The sequence below is a fragment of the Oryctolagus cuniculus genome, chromosome 7 (genome assembly GCF_051225735.1).
Source record: "Oryctolagus cuniculus isolate XC-2025 breed Fujian yellow rabbit chromosome 7, ASM5122573v1, whole genome shotgun sequence".
Lineage (NCBI taxonomy): Eukaryota > Metazoa > Chordata > Mammalia > Lagomorpha > Leporidae > Oryctolagus > Oryctolagus cuniculus.
Window position 1 is genome coordinate 70,787,705 of NC_142873.1, and position 17,174 is coordinate 70,804,878.

Here is a 17,174-nt window from a genome sequence, read left to right on the forward strand (position 1 = left end):
TTGCTGATGAGAAAGAGCAGGGAGCTGATTAACATGTTTAAAATCAAATAAGTAGCTGAACTGGGACTAAGAACACAACTATATCTGAGTTCTTTGCACTGTATCCCACAGTACAGACCGTTTCCTTGTCTGTTTGGGAGAGAACTGGTTAAGTTACAGTGGGAAAAACCAAAAGTAAGCATGTTGGAAATATGTAATAGAATCGTTAAAATATTCACACCCTTTCTGCCAGTTATCCTGCCATTGGGGAACTATGCCAAGAAAATAATCTAGGATACAGTCTTCCTTTTTTTTCCCAAAGCCAAAATTAGAATATATGTACATGTTCAGTACTAGGGAAAAGCTAAAGTCAGTTAGGAAATTGTATACAATCATTAAATGTGTTCAAATATGAAGGCCATTAAATGTAATAGAAAATAGAAATAATAATGTGGAGGAGCACTAGGTTCTTAAGGGCACCAGATGAAATGATTTTATATATTGATTTGAAAGCTATAAAACAATTTACCAGTTTTCTTCTTAATTATATGGAAAGACCACCTGTAGAAGATATACATGATTTGGCTTTCCCATCCCACTTGCTAAAGATGTGTATAATCTCCAAAATACTTGTATAAATGCTAGAAATTAAATAGTGTTTTTATTGTTATGAAGCACCTTTTTAAAAGTTTCTTACAGTTTGCACATTTGTGAATTGTTTAAAATTAGAAACCAATGACATTTGCATTTTATAATTATTTAAAGATCATTTGTTTAAATTCTGAGTTCCTTTTTTATAAATTTAGTGTTTGACATGAAAAAGTTCTATATTTTTTTAAAGTCTTCCTTAGAGATGCACTAAAACAAAATGGGGCTTAACCTAAGAAATGAACTAAAAATGCACTGTGTATGAAGATATCAGCCAAGCTTAGGTGTTTTATTTAAATAGAATTAAATGTTTTGTTCTGATCTTTTCAAAGCAACCATAAGAAAAACCTAATTTGAGAGAGCTTTTGTATAATTATTTAAGCTACTAGCATGTTTAACTGGTAGTCAACGCCAGAAACATTGGTCTAAACTTGCTAAAGCATTTTTTACTTTAAATTCTCAGTTTTCTTTTTCTGTGATCTCCAAGAATAAGAAAGATCAAGCAAGAATTATACTAGAGATTCTAAAATGTCTGCTTGTTCAAAAAGAGGTTTTCATAAGTAATGATGAATTCCACAATGTAGATTCCTCATAGTTATGGACAAATGAACAGTATATGCAAAAGTAACCACTGATTCCCTACTGAGGGTAGACATAACTTCTCTGTTAAGATCATGAAAATGTTATTTCCTTGCACAGAGATGTATTTTTACCTTCAGTGAACTAAATCCCATTTTGGAACTTTAATGATAGATTTATTTATTTTTAAGTGGTTGTATTGTTAGTATTGAAATGTGTCTTTTTTTAGATTAAGCTAAGTGAAGTTGTTGGCTCAGGAAAAGATGGCAGAATACTTAAAGAAGATATTCTCAACTACTTGGAAAAGCAAACAGGAGCTATATTGCCTCCTTCACCAAAAGCTGAAGTTATGCCACCTCCACCAAAACCAAAGGACAAGACTATTCCCATGCCAATATCAAAACCTCCAGTATTCATAGGCAAAGACAAAACAGAACCCATAAAAGGTAATAATAATGCTAATAATAATAATAACAGTAATGTAAAACAGTAGTACATTCACAAGTATTTTGGCAGAAGGTACTTAACAGGTAATATATATATAGTATGGTATTTTCTTTCTTTTTTTATTATAAAGATTTATTTTCTTTATTTAAAAGACAGAGTCACAGAGAGAGGTAGAGATAGAGAGAGAGGTCTTCCATCCGATGTTTCACTCCCCAATTTGCTGCAATGGCCGGAGCTGCGCTGATCTGAAGGCAGGAGCCAGGAGCTTCTTCCGATCTCTCACGTGGGTGCAGGGGCCCAAGCACTTGGGCCATCTTCTACTGCTTTCCCAGGCCATAGCAGAGAGCTGGATTGGAAGAGGACCAGCCAGGACTAGAACCGGCGCCCATATGGGATGCCAGCACTTTAGGCCAGGGCTTTAACCCTTGCACTGCTGTGCTAAAGCGCTGGCCCCTAGAGTATGGTATTTTCAGTTCTTTCTGAAAGGAATGTTCACATTTAACAAATAATTTTTTAATGGTGAAATAACATAGCTCATCCAGGAAACACTCCTATTTATATATACTGCTAATTTCTGAAGAGTTACCAAGTTTCATGGCATATCAACTTGTATCCTGATAATTGTTTTGTTTGAACACTCAGTATTTTTTTTTTTTATCTTTTATTTAATGAATATAAATTTCCAAAGTACGTCTCATGGGTTACAATGGCTTTCCCCCCCATACCGTCCCTCCCACCCACCACCCTCCCCTTTCCCACTCCCTCTCCCCTTCCATTCACATCAAGATTCATTTTCGATTATCTTAGTATACAGAAGATCAGCTTAGTATACTTTAAGTAAGGATTTCAACAGTTTGTTCCCACACAGAAACATAAAGTGAATAATAGATGATTTTTTTTTAAATGATGATGAAATCAGATCAGACCTATTGTCATGTTTAATCCCAGTGAGAGTCAAGTTGGGAATTGATAGTTTCTTTTTTTTTTTTTTTTTTTTAACAGAAGATCAGTTTAGTGTACATTAAGTAAAGATTTCAATCGTTTGCACCCCCATAGAAACACAAAGTGAAATATACTGTTTGAGTACTCGTTATAGCATTAAGCCTCAGTGTACAGCACATTAAGGACAGAGATCCTACATGAGGAGTAAGTGCACAGTGACTCCTGTTGTTGACTTTACAAATTGACACTCCTGTTTATGGCATCAGTAATCTCCCTATGCACCAGTCATGAGTTTCCAAGGCTATGGAAGCCCCTTGAGTTCTCCGACTCTTATCTTGTTTAGACAAGGTCATAGTCAAAGTGGAGGTTCTCTCCTCCCTTCAGAGAAAGGCACCTCCCTCTTTGAAGACCTGTTCTTTCCACTGGGATCTCACTCACAGAGATCTTTTTGCCAGAGTGTCTTGGCTTTCCATGCCTGAAATACTCTCATGGGCTTTTCAGCCAGATCCGTGAACACTCAGTATTTTAAACATGCATTATTTTTAATTAACTTTCAAAATTGTTAGTTCTGATTTGTTATATATAAACTCCTAGGATGATTAATTCCCATACAGTTAGTTTTGCAGGAAAGTTGTTTGGTAAATCCATAGCTTGCATCCTTTTGAAATTTTTATGTACATTTAATGCAGTCACATGAAATATTATGACACTTGAAACTGGATGTCATGCTTCAGCTTTGAAAATAGTGATTTTCAATGTAATATAATAAAGATGGTAGTAAAAGGAAGAGTTTGAGAGTGTGAAGAATTTTTTATAATAAAAAAGATTAATGAATTTAAAAATTAAAATTAATAACAATGGAATATTTTCCAGGCTTTCAAAAAGCAATGGTCAAGACTATGTCTGCAGCTCTAAAGATACCTCACTTTGGTTATTGTGATGAGGTTGACCTTACTGAACTGGTTAAGCTACGAGAAGAATTGAAACCCATTGCTTTGGCTCGTGGAATTAAGCTTTCCTTTATGCCCTTCTTCTTAAAGGTGAGAGTCATTTGTTTCAACAAGTCTTGAGTAGGACATACAAGTTTTGCTTTGCAGATATGCAGTGTGTTAACTCTGGGCTTGAACCACATTATAAAGTTAGAAAATGTGCTTTTTTAATTTCATGGGAATTTTTAATATTGAAATTTATGTGTCATATTTTTATCTAATTCTCCATTGTAGCTAGGTAGAGATTGTCCTACCATTTAATTAAAGCCTTTAATTATGAAAGGTCCATTCCAGCAAATTCCTGGTTTAAACTAAAGCAAGACTTGGTTTTGATTTTGTATATGTATTCATTTTCATTTATTCCATATGTTTGTATTGAGACTCCTAGGAATCATGTCTAGCGTTAGGCCTTGGGACCAACATAAAAGAGAATAAGACCATCAGCTGACCTTGAGCAGCTTTAAGACTAGCTCACATTAACAACCTTTTATGAAGCAGCTAATAGGCACCAAGCCCCACACTGAGCATGCTGTGTACATTATCTCTTAATTCTTAAATTAATCCTAAAATATAAATACTATTTTTCCCACTTTCCATTTAAGGAAATTGGGGCTCAGAGAAGTTAGGAAACTTGTCAAGGACACAAAACAAAAGAGTCAGTGTAAGGCTCTGGTCTGTTTTACTCAAAAGTACATACTTCAGTGTATTCCCCAAACCCCAGCTTTTGCTCTAAGCTGCACTAACACTGGTCTTTCATAAATCAAATTATTCTATTATTCCCTAACTCTTTTCAAAGATCCCCTTCTTTGCCTTTAGGATAGTTTCCAGGTACCTTAGTGTGGCAAACATATACTATCATTCTCTGCTGCCTACTTTTCCAGTCTCCTGTCTCTCAGGGTTACACTCTCTATTTTAGTCATGTTAGCTATGCCTGGTTGCTAAAATGCACAATTCCACCATAACTGTCCCCTCATCTCTTGATCAAATACCTACACATCTTACACACCAGATTGTGTTTTGGCACAGACTTCTCCAGAAGTCTCTGTGGCTGGCACTGTGGAGTTAAATGCTCTTTTGTGTTCAAGTGCTTTATCCCAGTGTATTTCAAGTGTTTACACAGCTGTCTATGCAGTGGACACTGGGCCTCATGTGGCCGAAACCATTCTCCTTTACCTCCATTTTCTTGGCAATGAGCTAACAAGTGAGTCTTACATAAATGTAAGATGTCATAGATGTCTGTAAATGAAAGAAGAGTGATCTAGATTCTGTTATATCCAGGGAGAGTCTCTGCAGAGGCAAGGCTGTTGAAGCCAGTAGATGACATCACCCAGATTGCGCATGAATGAGAAGAAGGCTAGGGGTTGAACGGGGCAGGTAGAGGTTGAGTTGGCAGAGATATTGAAGAGGGTAAGTGGCGGCAGTGGTGTAATAATAGAATTAGAAAGGAGTCATTTAGAATCCAACTGCATCTATTTCTATATTCTAAACTACCCTAAAATGTAATGGTTTTAAACAGTAGCCATTTATTATCTCTCATGGCTCCTCAGGTGAACAGCACAAGTCTGTTGATCTTGGCAGAGGTCTTAAATGCTTGAGGTCAGATAATAGATTTTGGCAAGCTAGTGTAGAATGACTTCAACAGAAGTGACTCATATCTCTCCCATATGTCTCTGTCATTTCCCAACATGCTTACCTATACATGGTCTCATAGTACTGGCGGGGATGGAAAAAGAAGCAGAAATGCCCAAGTTGCATCTTGTTTTGTTGACCAAAGCAGGTCACATGGCTAGGCTTAAAACTAGCCTGAGAACACTGCCAAAGTGCAAGGAAACAGGGAAGCATGAGAGTTTGCCATTATTGATTTAGGATCTCACACCCACAGAGAAGAAACAAGATTTTGGAGGGAAGTAGATAACGATCACAATCATCACAAAGGTTGAATAGGATGAAGGATAGGGACAGGATCTTAGTAATTACCAGGTCATGGGTGGCCTCAACCAAAACTGATTGAATAAGATATTGTTTTAGTAGTTGCTTGATTGCAGTCTGTTAGGAAATGAATATGAATTGAGGAAGAGAAAATCCCAGGAAAAGGCAGAGGGAGAAGGAGATCGCCCATCTACTTGTATATTCCCCCAAATGCCTGCAACAGTGGGAGCTGGGCCACTCCACATGGGAGACCCTGAAGTCAATCAAGTCTCCTATGTGGATGGCAGGGACTCAAATACTTGAGCCATCACCTGCTGTCTCCCAGGTTGTTCATTAATAAGAAGCTGGATTGGAAATGGATTAACCAGGACTCAACCCAAGCACCTAAGTACGGGATGTGGGCATCCCAAGTGGAAGTTTAACCACTGTGCCAAGTGTGTCCCCCTCCACCTCCCACCCCAGCAAAAGAAGTTAAAAAAAAAAAAAAAAAAAAAAAGAGTGGGAAGTATTGTTGGAGTGAGGCCCCTGGCATTAGGAAGAGAATGAGATGGAGACCCCAGAAAAGGTAACCTTGAAGAGCAAGACAGCTCCAGCCCTTTTTTTTTTTCTTTTTTAAAGATTTATTTATTTACTTGAAAGTCAGAGTTACACAGAGAGAGAGGAAAGGCAGAGAGAGAGAGAGAGAGGTCTTCCATCCACTACTTCACTCCCCAATTGGCTGCACCTGCTGGAGCTGTGCCAATCTGAAGCCAGGAGCCAGGAGCTTCCTCTGGGTCTCCCATGCCGGTGCAGGGGCCCAAGGACTTGGGCCATCCTCCACTGCTTTCCCAGGCCACAGCAGAGAGCTGGATCGGAAATGAAGCAGCTGGGTCTCGAACCAGCACCCATATGGGATACCAGCACTTCAGGCCAGGGCGTTAACCCGCTGCGCCACAGCAGCCCATCCCCTTTGCTTCTGACTGGCTTCCTCTTACTGGCTCCTGGTGACAGCAAGTCTATTTTGATGCATGGATGTACCATTAATATATTGAATTTCTTTTAATACTGTTTTTCTTTATTGTCAGATATTTATTGAAATATCTGATCTTCATTTTGAAAATAAAATGTAGTATACTTTGTTTTGAAATGACATTTATATATGTTTCAGAACATTTGTAAAATACTACAGAGTATTGTACAGGAGGAAAATGACCTAATTAATAGCACTCTATCATATTTTCTTTTACAAAATTTGGATTTTCTTCAAAACTCTGTTTTTATGTGTTTATAGATTAAACTTAGTTATGGATGTCTAGCCAAAGAAGATGAACATTATAGTTATCAAATCAAATCTTGGTAAAACTTTGAAGTCATAGAAACTAAGGGATTTGCAGCAAATTTTTTTTATAATTTTCTTCCATTGATTTACATTCTTAATCCAACCTAAGTAAACAAAGGTCTGTCTATATTTGACACTCTTCCTTTAACTCTCTAGTTCTAGGATTTGGTTTATGTGTGTGTATGTGTGTGTGTTTTCCTGTCATGACCACCAATCCATAGACAAAAATAACACTGAACACAGTGCATATAAAGTACTCTTAATGGGACAAGCAAGGGCAGTAAGGAGGGAATTATTTTAAAGAATCATCCTGGCCGGCACTGTGGCTCACTAGGCTAATCCTCTACCTGCGACACCGGCACCCTGGGTTCTAGTCCCGGTTGGGGCTCCGATTCTGTCCCGGTTGTTCCTCTTCCAGTCTAGCTCTCTGCTGTGGCCCGGGAGTGCAGTGGAGGATGGCCCAGGTCCTTGGTCCCTGCACCCGCATGGGAGACCAGGAGGAAGCACCTGGCTCCTGGCTTTGGATCGGCGCAGTGCGCCGGCCACAACGCACCAGCCATAGCGGCCACTTTGGGGGTGAACCAACGGAAAAAGGAAGACCTTTCTCTCTGTCTCTCTCTCTTACTGTTTAACTCTGCCTGTCAAAAAAAAAAAATCTTCTTAACTCTGGGGCAAAAAATATCCTACACGGATGATCCCTGTGAGACCTCAGTGGAAAGAAAGGGTTATCAAAGAAGGATGTACTTTTCTCTGAAGGAGGAGAAGACATCCACTTTACTTATGCCCGTGTCCAAATACCGATGGAGTCTATGGTCACAGAAGGCTTCCATAGCCTTGGCAGCCCATAACAACAGCTCGAATGATCACTGACATCACAGACAACAGTGTTAATTGTTAAAGGAACAACAGTAGTTGCTGTGCACCTACTCCCCATATAGGACCTCCGTCCCTAATGAATTGTACTATAAGAATCAACTGCAAATTTTGGAACTAAATTGAACATTTGTACTCTATATGTTGTGTGTGTGCGTGGGTGCAAGTTGTTGAGGTCTGTGCTTAGCATGGAGTTGGTCCTCTGTATTTAAAGTCAAACTGAAAATGAACTGTAACTCAAGAGGCTTCCATAGCTTTGGCAGCTCATGACAAGAGCCTCGGGTGATTACTGATGTCATAAATAACAGTGTCAATTGTTAACAACAGGAGTCACTGTGCACTTAATCCCCATGTAGGATCTCTGTCCTTAATGTGTTGTACAATGTGAATTAATGCTATAACTAATACTCAAATAGTACTTTACACTTTGTGTGTCTGTGTGGGTGCAATCTGCTGAAATCTTTACTTAGTATATACTAAATTGATTTTCTGTATATAAAGATAATTAAAAATGAATCTTGATGTGAATGGAATGGGAGAGGGAGTAGGAGATGGATGGTTTGCAGGTGAGAGGGTGGTTATTGGGGGAAAAACCGCTATAATCCAAAAGTTCTACTTTGGAAATTTTATATTAAATAAAAGTTTTCTAAAAACAAAACAAAGTAAACCATAATGAAGAAGGATATGGGAGAGGGAGGTGGGATGGGAGTTGGGGGGGTGGGTATGGAGGAAAGAATCAGTGTATTCCTAAAGTTGTATCTATGAAAAAATGCATTCATTAAATTAAAAAAAAGAATCATCTTAAGTATTTTTGTTTTGCTACATTTTAAATTTTAAAAGCATGACTGCCAAATGCAATGTGTGAACCTTGATAGATTCTGCATGCCAGAGAAACAGCTAGAAGAAACATTCTGGGTACAGTTAGGGAAATCTGATTATGGATAGGAGATAATGGTATAAAGAGAAAACAGAAGGGGAGAGATTAAGGGAGAAAGCAACAGAGAGGGGAGATGTAAATGTGATTCAGTGAGACTTTGACTCCAAAGTAACATTCATGTCAGCTTCGTCCTTCACTTGGCCAAGGACACCAGGCTAACATTGGCCTCTAACAACCCAGGGTACTTTGAAATCCTTATTGTGTGTTCTTTCTGCACAGGTAAAGAGCTTAATTGCCTTTTGTGTTTTAATTCCTAGTGTATTTTTGAACTACTATTTGCTTCTTAAGATGACATATGTGAGGAAATTACATTGAATTTAAACATTCTCTTTGGATCTTTCATCATGATGTTTGTGAAGTTATTTTGAAAGTCTTCTTCATGTTTACAAGTAACCTGGCAGCTTTATATCTTATTCTTAAATGATTAGGGTAACCTGGTTCTATCTTGCTTGAAGGTAACATTGGAAGGAATATGCCTAGGTACATGTAGATTTGAAATTAAACTTGGCATAAGTAAGAATTCTCTCCTTCCCTCTTTCATATGTCTTTTTTTTTTATCTTTTATTTAATGAATATAAATTTCCAAAGTACGACTCATGGGTTACAATGGCTTTCCCCCCCATACCGTCCCTCCCACCCACAACCCTCCCCTTTCCCACTCCCTCTCCCCTTCCATTCACATCTAGATTCATTTTCGATTATCTTAATATACAGAAGATCAGCTTAGTATACCTTAAGTAAGGATTTCAACAGTTTGTTCCCACACAGAAACATAAAGTGAAAAATAATAGATGATTTTTTTTTAAATGATGATGAAATCAGATCAGACCTATTGTCATGTTTAATCCCAGTGAGAGTCAAGTTGGGAATTGATAATTTCTTTTTTTTTTTTTTTTTTACAGAAGATCAGTTTAGTGTACATTAAGTAAAGATTTCAATCGTTTGCACCCCCATAGAAACACAAAGTGAAATATACTGTTTGAGTACTCGTTATAGCATTAAGCCTCAGTGTACAGCACATTAAGGACAGAGATCCTACATGAGGAGTAAGTGCACAGTGACTCCTGTTGTTGACTTTACAAATTGACACTCCTGTTTATGGCATCAATAATCTCCCTATGCACCAGTCATGAGTTTCCAAGGCTATGGAAGCCCCTTGAGTTCTCCGACTCTTATCTTGTTTAGACAAGGTCATAGTCAAAGTGGAGGTTCTCTCCTCCCTTCAGAGAAAGGCACCTCCCTCTTTGAAGACCTGTTCTTTCCACTGGGATCTCACTCACAGAGATCTTTTTGCCAGAGTGTCTTGGCTTTCCATGCCTGAAATACTCTCGTGGGCTTTTCAGCCAGATCCGAGTGCCTTTAGGGCTGATTCTGAGGCCAGAGTGCTATTTAGGACATCCGCCATTCTATGAGTCTGCTGAGTATCTCACTTCCCATGTTGGATCACTCTCCCCTTTATTTATTCTATCGGTTAGTGTTAGCAGATACTAGACTTGTTTATGTGCTCCCTTTGACTCTTAGTCCTTTCATTATGATCAATTGTGAACTGAAATTGATCACTTGGAATAGTGAGATGGCATTGGCACATGCCACCTTGATGGGATTGAATTGGAATCCCCTGGTATGTTTCCAACTCTACCAATTGGGGCAAGTCAGCCCGAGCATGCCCCAAATTATACATCTCTTCCCTCTCTTATTCCCACTCTTACGTTTAACAGGGATCACATTTCAGATAATTTTCAACACTTAAGAATAACTGTGTGATAATTACAGAATTAAACCAGTCATATTAAGTAGAACAGACAAAAAAAAATACTATGAGGGATAATGTCTTATATGTCTTCTTGCTTCAAATCACCATCCCTTCTAAACTGAAAGTGCTAAAGTTGTATTCTGTTTTTGTTAAACAGGCAGCTTCCTTGGGATTGCTACAGTTTCCTATCCTTAATGCTTCTGTGGATGAAGGCTGCCAGAATATAACATATAAGGTTGGCTGTGCATTGTGAAAATGTTCTTGATATCAACATAAGATAGTGCAAATGTGCTTGTAGATTAATATTATTGTACCTCAAATAGTGATCGTTTTTTAGACTAGAATTACAGTATGAGATAAGACATTAAGCCTATTTACCATTTGTTATGATTGTTCTTGGTTTTACTGGTTAGTACTGATACTGTTTAGATATACAGATTGCATTTTTTAAGCCATTTTTGGTTTTTTTGCATAAAATAATGGGAATTTATAGAAGGCTGTGGATTATGTTACCTATTCTACTTACTCTCTCAAATTGAATTTCTAGAATTTTAAGAAAAATTTAAATAAGAAAAGTAACACAAGTTTGAATCCTATGTGAATGAACTCTTCTGTTGGAGTGAAAGCTAAAGTTTGAGAACTCTTTTTGAGGTGCTGATCTTTATGTCTGTTTCTAATTAGAAACAACTAACCAGGAATTGATCTTTGATGTTCTTAGGAGTTGGATCTAAAATATCCCCATTTAATTAACAGATTTGTGTTTTTACATTTTAACTATTTGAGAGAGAGAGCTCCCAGAGAGAGAGAGCGAGAGCTCCCATCTATTGGGTTCATGCTCCAAATGCTCATAATGGCTGGGGATGGGCCAGGCTGAAGTCCTCAGCCAGGAACTCCATCCGGGTCTCCCATGTGGGTGGTAGGGAAGATGGCAGGCCTTCACCAGCTGCCTCCCAGTAAACACATCAGCAGAAAGCTGGAATTAGGAATGAAGCTGAAACTTGAACCCAGGTAGTTCCATATAGGATGTGGGATTCCCAACTGGTACCTTTTAGGCCAAATGCATCTCCTCATTTTTATTTTAATATTTCCCAACTAAGTATATACTTGTTATAAATCAGACAAGAAAATAATGGTGTATACCTTCAATCTCATGACCATAAGATAACTCCCTGTTTATGTTGAGATGCATATCCTTCCAGAATTTCATTGTATGTACTTATTATAAAAATATGGAATTATTCATATTTTTCCTTTTTCTTATTCATTTCATTTATTATCGACAGCATTATAGGTCAATAAGGATAACTTTTTCTTTAGTCAGTGATACATTGATAAACATTTTGATTGTTCGCAGTTTCTCAAACATATAATCGATCTATATTCAATATCCCTTATTATTGCTACATACCTACCATTCTGCATTTATCTCCTTAGCGCAGATTTTTATAAATCTTGGTATGTATTGTCAGATGTTCTCCAGAAGTTCTAGACCGGCTTATACTCCCATGACATTGTATGCCCTTTATTTTGCCAGCAAAATTTTTTTTTCAAAACATCTTTTAAAACGTTTATTTGAAATCATTGCCAACCTGTTGAGAATGATTTCTTCATGGTTATTTGGAAAACAGTGAAACCTAATCCTTTTTTCCTGTTATATTAGTTTGTATCAGGAGGCCTACTATACAATTTTTTGTTTCTTAGGCTTCTCATAATATTGGGATAGCAATGGATACTGAGCAGGGATTGATTGTCCCCAATGTCAAAAACGTTCAGATCTGCTCTGTATTTGAGATCGCCACTGAGCTGAACCGCCTCCAGAAACTGGGCACCGCAGGTCAGCTCAGCACCACAGATCTTACCGGAGGAACATTCACTCTTTCCAATATTGGATCCGTGAGTAACATAATTTAAATTTCTGATCATATGTTCAGTCAAAAATATAAAATGTCATTTCCATTTGTTCTCTGAAAACTTGATTCTTTTTTTTTTTTTTTTTTAGATTGGTGGTACCTATGCCAAACCTGTGATATTGCCACCTGAAGTAGCCATTGGGGCCCTTGGATCAATTAAGGTATATGTGGTAAATAATTGAAAAACAGTTTTTAACAACTGGTAGCTGTTTCTAAGGTTTCCTCCTCCCTTGGTTGGTTTGAGTTTATAAATTTTGGCTCAGCAAATTTGTTATTTCTTCCTAAGAGTTAGGCCTGCAGTCCTGGTGGCTGCCTCTATGTATAATAAGGAGTGGTGATCTGTAATATTTCAGTGTGGAAACCATCATAAACCACTGTGGATCATGCTAGGCACAAATATACTTTGGGCAATCACAAATACGGCCAATCTGCCTCTTATCAAAATAGCTTTATTTTAGAATATCAAAGAAAAATAGTAAACAATTCCAAATTGTTACTTATAATAAGGTGAGGTACCATTTAGTGTATTTTTCCAAAACTTCACCCTGCTTAAGAATCATTGGGGCCGGCACCACGGCTCAATAGGCTAATCCTCCACCTAGCGGCACCAGCACACCAGGTCTAGTCCTGGTCGGGGTGCCAGATTCTGTCCTGGTTGCCCCTCTTCCAGGCCAGCTCTCTGCTGTGGCCAGGGAGTGCAGTGGAGGATGGCCCAAGTGCTAGGGTCCTGCACCCCAGGGGAGACCAGGAGAAGCACCTGGCTCCTGCCATCAGATCAGCACAGTGCGCCGGCTGCAGCGCGCCGGCCGCGGCGGCCATTGGAGGGTGAACCAACGGCAAAAGGAAGACCTTTCTCTCTGTCTCTCTCTCTCACTGTCCACTCTGCCTGTAAAAAAAAAAAAAAAGAAAAAAGAAAAAAGAAAAAAAAAAAAAGGGTCTGCGCCGCGGCTCACTAGGCTAATCCTCCACCTGCAGTGCCGACACCCCAGGTTCTAGTCCCGGTTGGGGCACCGGATTCTGTCCCAGTTGCTCCTATTCCAGTCCAGCTCTCTGCTGTGGCCCGGGAGTGCAATGGAGGATGGTCCAAGTGCTTGGGCCCTGCACCCGCGTGGGAGACCAGGAGGAAGCACCTGGCTCCTGGTTTCAGATCTGCGTGGCGCACTCACCACAGCACGCCAGCCATAGCAGCCATTTGTGGGGGTGAACCAACGGAAGGAAGACCTTTCTCTCTGTCTCTCTCACTGCCTAACTCTGCCTGTTAAAAAAAAAATAATGGAGATATGTTGGCCTTGGAGTCAGAGCCCCACAGAACTTATATGTGAAACAAGTCTGCTGGTTCCTTCAAAAGTGATCTGTGGCCATGTTTTAGGGAATAGTGACTTAGAATAAGGGTTACTATGATTCTCAACCATGGTTGCACATTAGAATCATCTGGGAACTTAAAAAAATCATGCCCAGCCGGCACCGCGGCTCACTAAGCTAATCCTCCACCTGCAGCGCCAGCATCCCATATGGGCGCCGGTTCTAGTCCCGGTTAGGGCGCTGCATTCTATCCTGGTTGTTCCTCTTCCAGTCCAGCTCTGCTGTGGCCTGGGAAGTCAGTGGAGGATGGCCCAAGTGCTTGGGCCCTGTACCCGCATGGGAGACCAGGAGGAAGCACCTGGCTCCTGGCTTCGGATCAGCGTAGCTCCGGCCGTAGCGGCCATTTGAGGGGTGAACCAACAGAAGGAAGATCTTTCTTGTCTCTTTCTCTAACTGCCTGTCAAAAAAAAAAAAAAAAAAAAATGCCCAAGCTTATCCCATACTAACTGAATCAGAATTTGGAGCTAGGATTTAAGGTAGCCTATTAACTTGGATATGAGTCTTTTTGCATAATATTTAATACAGCCAATATGCCTCGGGGGACAGTAGGTACCTTGGAGACACTAAAAGCTTGAGAGTTGTGGAGACTTGTCTTTACAAAGACGGGAAAAGTAGGAGTTAGTATTTTCAAGTCATTTGGGATATCCATTTCCTCTCTATTATATGGAGAAGGGTTTGTCTGCTCTTAGAAAATTGTTAGAGCTTGAGCTTTGAGCAACTGAAAGTTTACCCTTTGTTTTCTCCCCTTATTTCTAGGCCCTTCCTCGATTTAACCAGAAAGGAGAAGTATATCCTGCGCAGATAATGAATGTGAGCTGGTCAGCTGATCACAGAATTATTGATGGTGCTACAATGTCACGCTTCTCTAATTTGTGGAAATCCTACTTAGAAAACCCATCTTTTATGCTACTGGATTTGAAATGAAGATTGATAAGACATTCTTGAACTTTTTGAGCTTCCAAAGAATCTGTAAAGCCTAGTTGTGCCAGCACGTGTTCTCTGTTACAACTTGTTTATACATGATTTGTATTGTATGATTAAAGTTCTAACGCACAATATTCTAAGACACTATTCTGTTAGACTTTTTACTGAAAATGAATAATGATTTAATGGTTCTCCTGGGGCTGTCACATTTTATAGGTCAGAATGTGACTTCTTAATACAGTGCTGAGGTCTTCATGTCAATGGATTGAAACTGTAAGAAAACAAAATATTACTAAAAGACAAGTAGCCATGTACATGTAATATTTGCCCTCTCTTTTTCTTCTCTTTTTTCTTTTCTTTTCTCTCTTCTTTCTTTCTTTTTTTTCCCTTCTTTCCTTCCTTCCTTTCTTTCTTTCAATGATTCTTAATGAAATTTTTTAATTATATATACTTGGGAAAAAATTTGTAAAAATATTTTCCATTTCCCTACAGTTATGCTAATTGCTATATAAAGTGCAATTATACTTATCTTTTAAAATTCCCCTGCATATTTTCTTGATCTCTGTAGAGTTTATCATCTATAAATGTGTTATTTATAAAAATTAGCATCTTTGAAAAAGAAAAAAATGTCACCTGGTCTTAAAAGTGCCCAATTATAGTTTTATAAACAGTAAAGTTGTTAAAAGTATGTGTTTAAAATGGTTATCCTTTTAGAATTTTGGTAATGCTTTCGTGGTTATGCTTTCCGCTTTCTGTGGGAACTTCACCTTTACAAGCTTGCTTCATGTAAAGAAGATTCTATATGTAGTGATACTGACATACTTTTATTTTATAACGTACTTTTAATTTTCTTCATCTTCAAGTAAAGAAATTAAAGTCAATTCCATTGTCCATATACTTAAGTGGTTCATGAGTAAGTGGAAAGAGAAGAATCTAATTGTTAATTATGAACATAAAAATAAATTTAAAAGTTTTATACAGAAATGAAAGTTTCATAATGATTATTTTGTTATGTTGAATGTCCACTTTAATTAGAAATAGCATGAAGATAAGTATAATCCAGAATTTTGAGTTCTAACATTATCCGATTGAATACTGATGTCAAAATTAGTTCAAGTGAAATTTTGTGACAGAGAAAAGGTTGTTTTAATGTCTACCTGACTTTTTTCAAAATGAGAATCATTTTTAAATAATAAAATAACAAATAAATGCTGCTATTGTTAAAATTCAGAGAATATGGCGAACTGCAAAGAAAATAAGATATCATCCATAGTCCTACTAATACTAACATTTTGATGTATGTATCTGTAAATATAACTATCCTTTTAAAGTGGGATCAAGTATCGCTACTATTTTATGATTTGATTTTTAAGTTTAAAATGAGTAATTTAAATGTCAATAAATGATTTCATATTATCATATTTTTAAATGGCTGTATAATGTTCCATTGTATGTATTATACATTCATATATTAAAGATCTACTATATATTGAGCATGGTACTAAGCATTGGGCACATAATATCTACCTGTATTCCTTGCCTTCATGGGGCTTACAGTCTAGTGAAAGAGAAAGATACTGAATAACCATAAAAGGGAGTGTATACTTATACTTGTATGTAAGGGAAAAAAGCAGGATACTATTATGCATGTAGTAGAAATTACTGATGTTGTCTGGGAGAATCAGAAGATAGGTATCTTATAATTTAACTAACTCCTTACTGATAGACACTTGCTGAATTTTACATGAAGAATCACATGACCAGTAAAAATTTACCCCTCACTTAAAGAATGTGAAAACGGGAGAAGAGAACCCTAAAATAAATATGTAATATATTTGAAGGTCCAATGTCATGACCTCAAATTATTCTCTACATAGCTAAAATAATCTTTGAATGTCTGTTCTATCCCAACTCCCTTCATTATTTTCTTCTTTTTAATCTATTCAGGTTCCACAGAAGATTGGTTCCTTGCCGTATACAGAACCTTTAGGACTGCAGGATTCCCTGGAGAAGACGGGAGGGCCAGGGGTAATCCGTGGGCTCTACACATTGTAGGGCAGGAGCGAGTGATGAACAAGGCTCTTCCTGTATTCCTAAAGACTGAAATTAAAGCAGAGAAGCCAGAAAATTCAACATCTTCACTAATATGTCTGGATGTAAAAAGTACATGAAGGAGAAGCCAAAATTACTGCTGGGAGAAAATCAAGGCTTTGTTCTCCTGAAGGACATTACTCTGAGATTTGAAAAAGAAGCACAATAGGGAAGGGAGCTAGGAGGACAGGAGCCAGAATTGCTATAGTTTCCATCATAGAGATCAAAATGTACCTTATGTTGAATATCCAAGAATTTGATTATGTAGCAAGAGTTAAAATGATCTTTGGGAAGTCCACAGGCCTGCTTGGGCATTTTTTAAAAATTATTTATTTATTTATTTGAAAGAGTTACAGAGAGGAGAAGCAGAAAGAGAGAACTTCCATCCTCTGGCCACTCCTCAAAATGGCCACAATGGCTGGGGCTGGGGCTGGGGCTAGGCCAGGCTGAAGCTAGGAACCTGGAGCTTCTTCCAGGTCTCCCACATGTGTGC

The 17,174-nt window shown here is 38.2% G+C and overlaps 1 protein-coding gene across 4 annotated transcripts in view; it reads left to right on the forward strand.

Moving 5' to 3' along the window:
* The window catches only part of DBT (dihydrolipoamide branched chain transacylase E2), a 49,536-nt gene extending 33,517 nt beyond the window's left edge, over positions 1-16,019 (forward strand). For all 4 annotated transcript variants that reach the window (XM_070077987.2, XM_051857453.3, XM_002715835.6 and 1 more), the window contains 6 exons: positions 1,436-1,652; positions 3,469-3,635; positions 10,552-10,629; positions 12,096-12,287; positions 12,394-12,465; positions 14,423-16,019. In XM_070077987.2, the coding sequence (XP_069934088.1) occupies positions 1,436-1,652; positions 3,469-3,635; positions 10,552-10,629; positions 12,096-12,287; positions 12,394-12,465; positions 14,423-14,590 (894 nt within the window). In that variant the 3' untranslated portion in view covers positions 14,591-16,019. The remainder of the gene's footprint in view (positions 1-1,435; positions 1,653-3,468; positions 3,636-10,551; positions 10,630-12,095; positions 12,288-12,393; positions 12,466-14,422) is intronic.
* Positions 16,020-17,174: the final 1,155 nt, after the last annotated feature.